Here is a 13047-nt window from a genome sequence, read left to right as displayed (position 1 = left end):
TCGAAATGGTTTTCACTGATCTTTATTCCAACAGCATCATTAAGATGCCTGACTGTTGATCGTCGATTCTCAAGAACCAATATCTTTATTTTAAGGACATGTTGATCATCAGTTGATGTTGATGGTCGTCCTGGACGTGGTTCGTCGCCAACGCATTCTCGATCCTATTTTGAGAGAATCTTTTCCTGATAATGGTATGCATGTGTGTTCATAATCGGTTGCACCGGGTCAATGTTGCCTCTAGCCCCATATATAAAGAGTTTTGAACTTAAAGTTGACTTAATACCATAAATATCGGTCAATATATGAATAAATTTAATGACAGTCAGAACTCTTAATGTTGCCATATACTCGATATCGTGATTTCCGACGTTCCACCTCACTTTAAACTGTTTATAAAGCTCAATATGTGTGATATACTTATTAATGAAGTTAAATGTACATTTTTGCTTTAATTATATGCTGAAGTGCTGAATATGAGTGAAATTGGTCTAGACCTTGGTCTTCACTACATATTCCTAATGATGTTAAATAATGTTTTGTCAATAGCTGCAAGTATTTGTCCAGTTTTCTTATAAATTGGGAGACTATAAGTGCGGCAATTTTGGAAGTTAGCCCTTCTTTACAAGTTCTGGATTCATTTTAAGCAGCAAAACAACTGAATTCGATTGAATTGAGAGATTTGATGTCCGATAATGGTTTACTCAAATGATGCTGCATATTTGGTGGGGAATTGGAATGTAACTTTAGGTACCGAGAAAAATCCCCGTAATTACACATATGGAACAAACATGAAACATTTTCGGGATTATTGTTGTTCTAATACACATTTGTGTGTCTAACACATAAAGTATCAAGTAATAATGGAAAATAAAAAATAAAAAATGCGTAGTCAATTAAGAAAATAAGATCAGAATGAACAAGAAATAACGCTTGAAATAAGAATGTGTAAATAATTGCTAAGACAGGTAAAAAGAACAGCGCCAACAAAGGTAAACAGAAAATATCAGCAAAAAGTGTAGTTCTAATCGACCGTCCAGTCAGTGTTTTGCCATTGTGTAAAGTCGCCGCGCTCAGGGAGAGGAGCAGTAAGATGATGTAACGAAAAAGGCTATAAATATGCTTAAATATGCGGTAAAATTCTTAGTTAACTTTCAGTATTTTGGCATTCCGGTTGAATTGTGCCTTTTAGAAGTATTATATTTAGGAGCTGCTTAAAAATTATTGATTTTACGTGTCCCAGAGAATTCGCGAATATTGTAACTTAAATACAATATAATGCGGTCGCCGACTCTTTTGGACATATTGTGCGTTTTTGCAATTATTTATGTGATTTTGGCAGTCGATTTGGCGGAAAGCGAACAAGCGATCACTCCCAGTGCTGCAAGTCCAGAGATATCAGACAGTGCTGGAGGCCTGGAGACAGAGGGGGAAACATTGGAGCCGGCAGACGCGTTGTTGGATGTGGACGGCAGCACAGCGCATGAGAATAAGAGCGGGCGAGAGGCGCGCCAATTTCGCACATTTGGCTTTGGGCGACGTGGATTTGGGCGTCCGGCGTATTATGGAGGTTATGGTGGCTTTGGACATTACGGTCGTCCATTTTATGGTGGTGGGTTTGGCCGTCCCTATGGATACTTTCCCAGACCATATTATCCTCGGCCCTACTATGGTAGACCATGTTGCTTTTATGGTTGAGGAAGAGGCGAAATGGTTGTTATGTGCGTAGGCCAGTGCTTTGAAGTGCAGCTTTCTATTATGATAGGAGAGAAGAAAGATGAAAAAAAGTAAATAAATTCCAAATGTGATATTGAATTGGAAAAATTGTCGTATTTATGCTTAAGAAAGTAATTTGATAGGCAACAAGCAAGAACGAGAAAGAAAAAGCTGTTCATTGTACTTAGCAATGGCATGACGTGAAAAGTTAATGAGCCCGGTTAATGCGGCAAAGTGAATCTGTCAGAACCTTTCGGTTAAACTTCCGTGACTTTTCGCTTCTTTTTGACTGATTCATATGCGTGGCAGGATTTAATTACGTGCGGCAAATAAACAGCAAGAAAAATTAAACAACAAGCCAACAGATAACGGCCAGAAGCATAAACAAAAAAGCCAGATGCAGCGGAGTGCGCGGCACTACCACAACGTAGACTACTGGGATGACCGCAAACAGGATGAGATGACTAATTTTCTGACTTACAAGACCCGTAGCAATTGGTGCTCTACACACCCCTCCCTCCCTAATGCAAGTCTTCATAGAAAAGTGGAAAAATTGTGGGTGGTTGGGAGACGGTGACTCTGAAATAAAAAAAGTTTGATAAAAACTGGTGAAAAAAAATCTGAGAAAAACAAAGTGTATAGCAAACTGCATAGAGGTACTTCGCTGATAATGAACTCAGAGTATGCGGGAGACAAAATAAAAAAAATGGGAAAAATATAATTTTACAATCATGTGCATGTTCATACATATCTACTTACAAATGAACGGAGTGGCAGCGGAAATGCCGGCGACCGGCGAATACAACAAAGCAAAATCCGTTATAATAAAATTTAAACTACTTAAATAAATCTGGTTTAAAATAAAGAAAATCCAAAATATTTCTTCTTTGTTTTACTATCAAAAGGGTAAACCAGCGGTTTCAGCTAATTATGTGATGTGTATACATAGAGAAGATGTGTTGACTGAACGCCAATGCCAAAATTGGTTTGCATATTTCGTTCCGACAATTTCAATCTTGAGGATACACCATGTCCTGGAAGGACTCTTGAAGCTGAGGTGGAATAAATAAACTCGTTTGTCGATGCAAATCTTAAAATATAAACTCGAAAGATTCAAGCTTAATGTTAAACGTCAGGAAAAAATGTAGTGTTCTGTCAGGTTAATGCGAGACCTCATACAAGTTACATGATCTACCGCAGCTGAATGAAATTGTTCCATATCCTCTTCCTCTGCCCTTCACTTAGATGTTGTTGTGGATGTAAACCTAATCCCTGTTAGGATGGTAAGGTTAAATAAGTTGCCGTCGACGTCATCCAACGGTAGGCGCAAGAAACGTGCTGTTGGAAGGGAGTCGGAACAAAGGCAGAGGGGTGTCAGATGAATAGCGGTAGTGGGGCAGGCAAAAAGGTGGCCAGTGTCATGCGGAGACTCTTTGCGCGCAGGGCATATATTAGATGTGTCGGGGTCTAACCTGCTACAATATCCGGAACGAAGCTGCGCAAGGATCAGTCTCGTTCCTCGCGACAACTCGAGCTGTTCCTCTACAATGGGTGGTGGTTTGACTCCAAGTACGCCATCCACTGAGAGGGAGTGAGGGAGGATGGCGGCCAGTGCTTGCCTGATGTCGTCGACGCAGTTGACCTCTTGATGTTCCTTGGAGTCGGTTCCGCTCCAAGCAATTCCTGCTGGAAAGCATTCGCAGAAAGAAGAGAGGAATTCATTATGCTCCTTAAAGCCCGTATGCTCCGGCCTTACTATGCAGGTGTTCGATAGGCAACTTCAAGAGCCATTCTGTCGTAGTTCGGAGTGCAGTGTTCGAACAAATCTGGAGCCTTGTAAGTTGCCAATAAGGGCGTATTGTTCTTTCTCCACGTGCTGCCGGCTAGCAACTTGAGGATTTAGTTGCGACTCTATGCTTTGGCGATAATCGCGGTAGTATGAGTAGTTAAGGAACACAGACTGTCAAAAGTCACACCTAAAATTTAAGGATTATTGACAGTTGGAATCTTAACGTCGTCGACTGCAATATTGAGGTTAAGTCTGTACTCGTTCGTCCAGTTTGTGAATATGGTGGCTGTGGATTTAGTGGGTGAGAGTGTTACCAATGCCAATTACCTGTGATCACATGCCAACGATTCCTTTTACTTATATCGTGTGTATCGGTCGGTATAATAGGTATGAAATTACTATATAGCTTCGCACAACACACTTTTAGTTCCCGACGGCCAATAGATCATTGCCCAAAGCCTTAATAAATAACCGCGATTTATTTGCATATGTTAGTATTATCAAATAGATCTACAATTCACAGTTAATTTTTGGAGATGACTCAAAGTTGACTGTTCCGCCAGAATAATAAAAAGACGAAAAAAGAACAAGATGAGCAGCTGCTGCAAAAGAATTACCACAGACAAACATTACTTTTAATTAACAGTTTGTAACAATATCTTGTAAAAGCACTTCTGTTTAATGAGAACTGCTTTGCGAAGTACCGCAAGAACTGTCAAAAAAATCCTTTCAATCCACACAACATTATGCCCAACACGTACAGTAAAGTTTCGGACAGAGTGTGCAAAGAAAGCGCGAGAAAAAACGGAAAGCCGTCTTAAGTCCATAAGAACAAGTTTAGTACAAAGTAAAAAATTATTGCAAAAATGTACTAAAAGGCGCTCGCACGGCTTGGCGAAGAACGCGAACTTAACAAACGCGTGCCAGAAACGGCATTGAGTGAGTGCACATAAAGAAATAATTATCAAATTCAACTAAGTTAGAAATTGCTAATTTAAAAACAAGAAGGAAAAACAATTAAATGCAAAATGATAATTACATAATTATTGCTTAATGTCAAAGTTTCTGTTGGGCCAGCAGTCCATCGTTGGCTGGTCCATGGACGCCAGTGGCACGTACACTTACGTCACAACAATTGAATACTGCCTGCCCCCATCAGTGGCTGTGAGACAAGTCAGACAATCAGTCAGTGTTTTAATGTGACAGAGTTAATGAAATTATAATTACAGTAATTTTTACTCAATTTTATTTTATTTTTTCTTTTCCTTTTAATGGTAAGTGTGAAACTAATTGTGTGGGAGCGCGCAGTGTTAAGCAAACCACCCAGATTTAGTTAAGGTGGAAATCGTTAAAAAAGAGGAGTGTGAAAAACCTCATTTATTGACTTACTTTATAGTGGCAAAATTTCCAATTATGAAGAGTACTCTGTTGTGGTTTGTTTTTAAATGTTTAGCGTCCGTGATTTCTAGTTTTTTTTATCCTAAATAGGGTTCATTAAGTTTGCCACGAAGCTTGTAAGAACCAGCTGAAATCGTCGGAGACTGATACAAGGAGGTACTTTTTTCAAAGCCTTTTTTTGACAGATCACGCGTGAATCAAGCTGTCAAGCTGTTACAAAATAACTATTTTCGGGCTTAAAAGCGAAATTGTATCGCTGAGATTTCCATTATATACCGTCCTTCTTGAATTACGCCGGACCTGTCAATCAATATATTACCGTCCAAAGTTCGTAACTTCATTAAAAGCCGTTAGTTTAATATGGAAAACTGTGCAACGGTCATGGATTAAACAAAGTCTCATTAGCTTAGAATAAATCACCGAAACAAAATTTTTCTTACTGATTTTAATTTATAACTGAATAATTATTAACTAATATTTAATATGAATACTCAACATTCTAATTTCTAATATTCCTTTGCATATAAGCCAATACCCACATGTACTCATATGGATGGCCCTGAATACAACAGACACTTTCAGGTTTCGAAATTAATTAACATAAAATAGCAAATGCATTTCTCTTACGAATAAAATGTCAGTTGGGAGAGCAAAAATATAATTTGATTCTGCTCCGGCGGCAGCAACATACACAAAGATGTATGGCCTGCTCGTCAAACTGGCAATTCACCGATCCGAAGGGACGAAATTAACTCGATTTAGGTGAGCAAAAACTTTTCTATTAACAATGACAGCCCAAATGTTGGCAAAGTAAGGTGCCAGCCACAGACACACATGTTCACCTATGTAAGCATGTGTGGTATAAGTGTGTGTGTGTGTGCTGGTGCGCCTGGTGGGCTGATGTTGTGTAAGCGCAGCTAAGCCAGCAATAAGGGCAATTTAGTAACATAATTCGACTTTATTATTATTTAATAATTTTAAGTCATTTACGAACACGCTTACGATATTAGCAGTGTTCAACTAATCCAGCGACAACAAGAACAACTGCTGGTAGACATGCATGTAAGTGGCGGCAACAAACTAAAATATCACGCAAATGCCTCTGAGAATAGGCGGCAAAAGCGAAATTTCGCAACTCGGCATCGAACTGTTGGAAGTTATCGCATTACCTACATAACCTCACATTCATCTACATGTAGGCGTATTTGAGTGCCCGATCCGCGCTCATCTGCGCGACCTGACGGCGAACTGCGATTCTGGCATTTATGATGGTAATCCCTCTCTCAGCGCAATCCATATTCGCAACATTGTATTTACTTTAACTATACACACCCCACACACCCGTCCGTCAACATGCCATTCACTTAATGTCTGCGTATACCCAAAACGCTAATAACTTTTCGACTTTAGGCGCAATTTCATTCATTTTTGCATACAAGTTATCAGTTGGTGTGTGGTGGTGTAAGGCAACAATAACAACAGCAGCAGTGGCAGCGTGGATGTCGCGTCGTCGGCAGCAAGAAAACACTTTGTTTCGACACATTGCGGCAAGTTACATTGTAGTTTGGCTTGCACACGCGGCGATACATGGGCGCACACATTCAGCGCTTTTCGGGCGTCGGTAATCGCATTTTGGTTGGTTGTGGCGGCGGCGCCTATTAAAAGCGGCACAAAAGTTTTGGCTTAGTTGCGAGCATCTGGGATTTATAACTTATTTGCTGCATGTGCCACAGCAACTATGTACGAAGGTTGCCGTTAAACCGTTAAACGTACGTACAAACACGAGTGGTGGCAGAAATATTTAACTACTTGTAAACAGACACTCATGCAACCATATGTTTGTGGCAGAAGCTGGCGCTGATTGAATGACTCAGCCACCTATGCGCAATGCGTCATTCACCCTATCCACCACAGCCGAAGTGCTTGTTTTTGGTGCTGTGTAGTTGTTGTTGGCGTAATTAATACCAGCGAAGTCTCGAATAACTAACTGCTTACGCATATTAGTTTGGATGATGCTCTTCTTATTATCTGATAAACTTTCGCAGTGCTCAGTTGCACTCCATTCAATCTTTTTTTATCGCCGCGTGTGTGAGTTCGTTATATTTGTTGATGTAGCAGAAAAACTTTTCAATTTACTTAGAAGATACGAAAAATCTTTCATCTTCTTGCATGATATTCGCTCAGCAAAACTATTTTTAATTAGGGCGGTTCATTTTTCATCGAAAAATTCGATGAAAATTTAAAAATTTGGTCGACCTTCCCAAGCGGCTTTTCTTCGCCCTATAGGCTCTTACAAAGTTCCAAGAAGATCCGACGTTTTCGAGCCCATTTCTAGCTCAATGGGTACGTACCTGAAGAGAAACAAGATCTGCCATTTCATGCAGAATAAACGACGGTTTGATGTTATTTGAGGTCCGGTGGCATCATCGGTCCATATTTCTTCAAAAATGATGCCGGTGAGAACGTAACCGTCAAGGGCGAGCGTTATCACGCCATCATAACCGACTATTTGATGCTTAAATTGAAGCTCGTGAACTCGCCAATATTTGGTTTCAACAAGACTTTGCCACTTACCGTCCCCACATCGCAACAAGCATTGGATTAATTGAGAGAACACTTCGATGATTTCGCGTTTTGGGCCGGTCGGTTGGTCACCAAGATTTGATATTACACCGTTAGACTTTTTCCTGTGGGAATGTGTAAAGTCTAAAGTCTAAGCGAACAATCCCACTTCGTCAGTTACCAGTCGAAATGATCGAACGAGTCATCCAAAATTTGACTCAACTGATGGACGGCGTAGGCGCGTACAATATTTGAAAGAGATAATCTTAAAAAATAAATGCCAAAGAATATTCTTTCGAAAATATTAACCCTGTTACTTGAGTTGCAATTAGTTTGAATACTGCCATCCAACGATTGTCGCGAATATTGCAAAACTTATATTCTTCCAAAATTTAAGTGAGTCCCTTATGTACAGAACTAATATGCTTGCACCTGTGCTATTACTGTGAACAACACTGATGGGAAATGAAAAGTTTGCTAATAAGTCTAAATCAGCATTTTTAGTCCAATTTAATTATGATCTAATCATTGCCATTTATAACTTACTTCATTCATATTTGATATTTGGCTTTGTCTTTACGGTAGTTTGGACTTTGATTTGTATTAATCAGCGGTTAACATGAGCCAAGGCTTAATAAATGCTGGGATGGTGCTTAAAAATTGCCGGAGGAGTCAATGGCGAAAATGTTTCGGTCAAAAAGTTATATAAGTTGAAGCAAAGAGGAGAGAAACCTTGTACGCACTTTAAGAAGAGGGCACAAAACCATCCAATGCGCTCTGAAATTGAAAGTCAGCCAGGCTGTTCTGGATAAGATGTGATAGAGCTGCAGCAGAGTATTTTATTATATATGGAAATTCTGTAGCAGATTTTAAATAAAGTTTCTTCGAAAAATTCCTAGCAGGCGAGTTCAGTACAAGACTGCTCTTTTCATTAACAACCGTACTGATTAGAAAGCAACAATTTTACAAACCACACCGAAAATGTATAATATTTTACCTTAAACTTGCCATGAGGGTACTTTTCCATTTCAACCGAAAAGCATAAAAAAGAAACTCAATTATCATTGTACAACAATAAACAACAAATAAAATTATTATTTTTTTTTCACTTTTTATATCATTAGTATTGATGAGTACCACATACATAAAAAAGTGTTTAGCACCTCCAAATGAACACGTTTTTCAATACATTGTTTTTTTATTTTGAAAAAGAAATTATGTCGTTGGGTTATTTACTTTCAGCTTATGAATCTTCTGAGTTTTATTTGTTATTTGTGTTTCTGTGACGTCCAGAACAATCTGATGAACTGGTTTATGATGCCGGTGGTGACGCCGTTAGTCCAGCCCAACTTACTATGCTATCTAGATTATATACATACAAGTATGTAAACCGCCGAGACAGGTTTGACCGATTAAATTAAATTGGTTTGTTTTGTTTTTATTTGGTGTGGAGTTTGTTTACGTTTACGGTAGACAAAACTTGTTGTTGTTCATTGATAGTTAATAGATTCGTGGGCAGGTAAAATGTATATAACCCGGGGTTAATAATACCTTATGTCTAGCTATATACATACATATATATGTAACAGTAGATACATGTTATACCAGTCTCATACCAGCTCAAAATATACAAAATATGTCTGGTTCATTTTGGAGTAGTCGTAAGCTTTTAACAACACAGTAAGAATATAGTTATTAAATTTAATTAAACACATGGCATATATTACTTTGGCGGCATTGGGTTTTTTAATTTCAATACTATTTCCAGAATAAAACATTTTAGTGATCCAAATAGAAACCATCGATTCTTTCTTGTCTATGAGATCATTACTAATTGTCCTATCTTAAGTTTGAAGTTCATGTGTAGTGATGTTTGACTAGTTCGTTTTCAGCTAAGAAAGCCATAAATTAGTTTTTTGGAGTGGAGGATAGAGACATGTGTATAAGATCACGCAAGTGAGGAAAGTTCTCTGAGCGTCATTCATTTGGGAGAGACCAGAAATGATTCTTTTGCATACGGCGTAGCAGCTCACGACTTCCGGTCTTTGACCAAGTATCCTCTGGGTAGCCTGAAATATCCGTTTTGAAGGCGGGATAAAGTGAGAAGGGGAGTTGTGCACGTAAAAACCACATTCAATGAAAATATCAAAACAGTCTCGGGTGAAAGACTCTTCTCGGCTATAACCGCGTAAGCGGTGTCTACGCCAGTAAAGAAATTAGTTTTTTCATACTCAAAACTTAAAAAAAAAAATGTTATTTGTCTTTTTATATAGATTAATTTACTATTATTGTACTTAATGCAATTTCTCGAAAGTGTGGCATATATTTTATATATTTTGGATCAAACCAATGCTTTCATTCTTCCGAAGATACTCTAAATGAAAAATCCCAGTTCTCTTAAAAAGCCTTACATCAAGTATCTCCAAACTTTCACATGAAAAATACAAAATAAAACGTTTTATTATATATATTTAAACTAAGCAATTTATCTAATTTCGGATATAACAAATTTTTAAATTAAGAGTCAAATACAAACTAAGTCGGGTACAATCGAACATTTTGTATCAAAGCCGGCAATCACTTTTCTCGAATTTCAATAGTTTATCTGACAGGTTAACTGATATTTTCGGTAAAATGTTCGCAATAGAAACTGGAATCCACCTAATCGGTATTCTGGACAGTTTTTGGTCCTAAGGCGGTATACCTCAAAGGCACTATTCGAGCAAATTTTTATTTGTACGCTCTTGATTAGTATACCTGAAAGTCAAAGAATCAGATGAAATTCAAAATTGTGTTGCAAGGACAAAGGGTGTGGTTGTAGTCCGATGTCACCCATTTCCACGCTGTAATTTAGGAATGTCAAATAATATTATTTTTGGTTGAAATCAGTCGGGTAGGTCCTGAGGTATGGGATTTCACCTAAATGTGGACTTTGGCATGCTTATCGTCTTATTTTGACTCTGACTTTTATAAGGGCCTCTAGTAGTTCGATTTTCCAAAGAATACGTACACCAAGTTTCATTAAGATATGTATCTCAATTTTTACTCAAGGCCACAAAAAAACTAAAAAATATTGATATGTTTATTAAGCCCAGTTCTCTTTAGTTTTATACAGGGTGTCCCAAAATTAACGCGAGCTTTAAATTTGCGGCCATTTATGAAGTGACAGTGTTGACAATCCTAAAAAAGTAAAACAAGTCGACTCCTGACAGTTTAAGCTTAGTAAAAATGGAGCGATACACGATAGAACAACGTATCTTCCATATTGAATTTCAAATTTTATACACAAGTGGTGAATAACATTTTAAAGTTGATGGGTTTGTTAATCCCCAAAATTGTCGCTTTCGGTGTTCTGAGAGCTCACATACAACCACAACGTATCATTTTGGGTTGGAGCCATAACTAAACCATACTTTTCTTTGAAAACGAGCCTGGTCAAGCAGTTAGTCTTCCTGGTTCTCGATATCGCGACATGATAACCCAGTTCTCTTTTTGCGAAATTGGATAATATTGATAAAGTCTGTGAACTTTTATTTTACTCTTTTATTAGTACTCTTGTTTTGGTGATCAGATCTAGGGGCCAGAACTCGTTGGATTTCTTTTTATGGGCTTATTTAAAATCATAAATCTATTTCCACAAGCAGGCACGTAGCCAGGGGGGGGGCTAGAGGGCTGAAGCCCCCCCGAAATAAGGAAATTTTTTAAATAAATCGCAAATAAAAAAGATTTATCACTGACTGAATCTTTTGAAACTCTTATACACAACTCAGCTCAAACCTATAACAGTCGTACGCAACTACACTAGACGGTGACTGAAAACTTATCAAAAGTCATACTTAAGCGTTGTACAGATCTCCATCTTGATATGGCAAAGTTGGTTGGACAGGGATATGACGGAGCAGCAAACATGTCAGGGCATTTAAGTGGAGTGCAAACCAGGATAAGACAACTGTATCCAAAAGCACGTTCAATACGGAACTGCCTTGGTATTGTCAATGAAATAGAAAATTTATTTAGAAACCATTCAAATGCAAACATAACTTTCCAGGACGTTATACAGAAGCACGCACCAGAAAGCAAAAAAAGACGACTTGTTCGCCTTTGTGAAACAAGGTTTATAGAAAGGCATGAAAGCATTATAAGCTTTGTGGAGCTTTTCAAATTCATTGTACTAAGTTTGGAAATAATTTCGAGTAAGACATGGTCCATTTCGTCTAAAGCATCAGCCTTCTTAGCAGCGGTAGAGAAAAGCGATTTTTTGCTTAGTCTATTCGTCTGTGAGCAATTGTTCAGCTTAACGCTGCCATTGTCTGTGCAACTCCAAGAAAAATCTATGGATTTTGTATCAGCAGTGAACCGAGCCAAAGAATTAATAAGAACTCTGCACCAGATAAGAGAAACAGCGGAATCAACATGCTAATGTTAAAGCATCTAGGCTCGCGGAAGTAAAATATCTCACCAAGGTCCTCAACCTGTCGCTCACCACTCTTCAAATACCCGATGTGTGGAAAGTCGGAAGAGTGGTCCCACTACTGAAACCTGGGAAACCCGCCAACAAAGGGGAATCTTATCGACCGATAACTCTCCTCTCCCCAGTAGTGAAGACACTTGAGGCCTTGTTACTCCCGACCTTCACTTACCACCTGAGCCTAGCCAGCCACCAGCATGGTTTCCGCAAAGTGCACAGCACCACCACAGCACTTAGCGTCATAAACGCCCAGATAGTTCGTGGCCTCAACCAGAAACCACCCTGTGAAAGAACGATCCTCGTAGCGTTGGACCTGTCAAAAGCTTTTGACACGGTCAACCACACAACGCTACTGCAGGACATTGAAAAAACCACTCTCCCTCCAGGGCTTAAGAGGTGGACCATGAACTATCTGAACGGTCGTCAGTCATCCGTACTATTTCGAGGTGAAACATCTAAACTTAGAAGAATTAAACAGGGGGTTCCGCAGGGTGGTGTCCTCTCCCCGTTACTTTTTAATTTCTATATCTCGAAACTTCCTCAACCACCAGAGGGGGTCTCCATAACCTCGTACGCTGATGACTGCACGATATTGACGTCGGGCAATGGAATCGATGGCATGTGTTCGAAAGTGAACAGCTACCTCTCCGACCTTTCTCGTTTCCTCACTGCACGGAATCTCCAACTTTCCCCCACCAAATCCACAGCGACCATATTCACAAACTGGACGAAGGAGTATAGACTTGAGCTTGATATTGCAGTCGACGGCGTCAAAATTCCGACTGTCAATAACCCTAAAATTTTAGGCGTAACCCTTGATAGTCTATGCTCCTTCTCTCCCCATACGACCGCGATTATCGCCAAAGTACAGAGCCGCAACAAGATCCTCAAGTCGCTAGCCGGCAGCACATGGGGAAAAGACAAAGAAACGTCGTTGGCAACTTACAAGGCAATCGGCCGGCCGGTCCTCAACTACGCAGCACCGATATGGTCGCCTGGATGCAGTGGCACGCAGATGAGGAAACTACAGACCTGCCAGAACACAGCACTCCGGACTACGACGGGATGTCTCTTGATGTCTCGAATCGAACACCTCCATAGTGAGACGCGCATG

The 13047-nt window shown here is 39.3% G+C and overlaps 1 protein-coding gene across 1 annotated transcript; it reads left to right on the top strand.

Annotated features, from left to right (window-relative positions):
* The first annotated feature begins 618 nt into the window (after nt 1-618).
* Nucleotides 619-1824, top strand: LOC115065749 (uncharacterized). The gene has a single exon (XM_049447484.1). It carries the CDS (start codon nt 1279-1281, stop codon nt 1696-1698), a length of 420 nt encoding a protein of 139 aa, XP_049303441.1. The 5' UTR covers nt 619-1278; the 3' UTR covers nt 1699-1824.
* Nucleotides 1825-13047: the final 11223 nt, after the last annotated feature.

This window comes from Bactrocera dorsalis, chromosome 2 (assembly GCF_023373825.1).
Source record: "Bactrocera dorsalis isolate Fly_Bdor chromosome 2, ASM2337382v1, whole genome shotgun sequence".
Classification (NCBI taxonomy): domain Eukaryota; kingdom Metazoa; phylum Arthropoda; class Insecta; order Diptera; family Tephritidae; genus Bactrocera; species Bactrocera dorsalis.
This window is presented reverse-complemented; position numbering and strand designations above follow the sequence as displayed.

Excerpts from the sequence above, each read along its gene's own strand:
- LOC115065749 (XM_049447484.1), top strand. The coding sequence starts at position 1,279 with ATGCGGTCGCCGACTCTTTTGGACATATTGTGCGTTTTTGCAATTATT.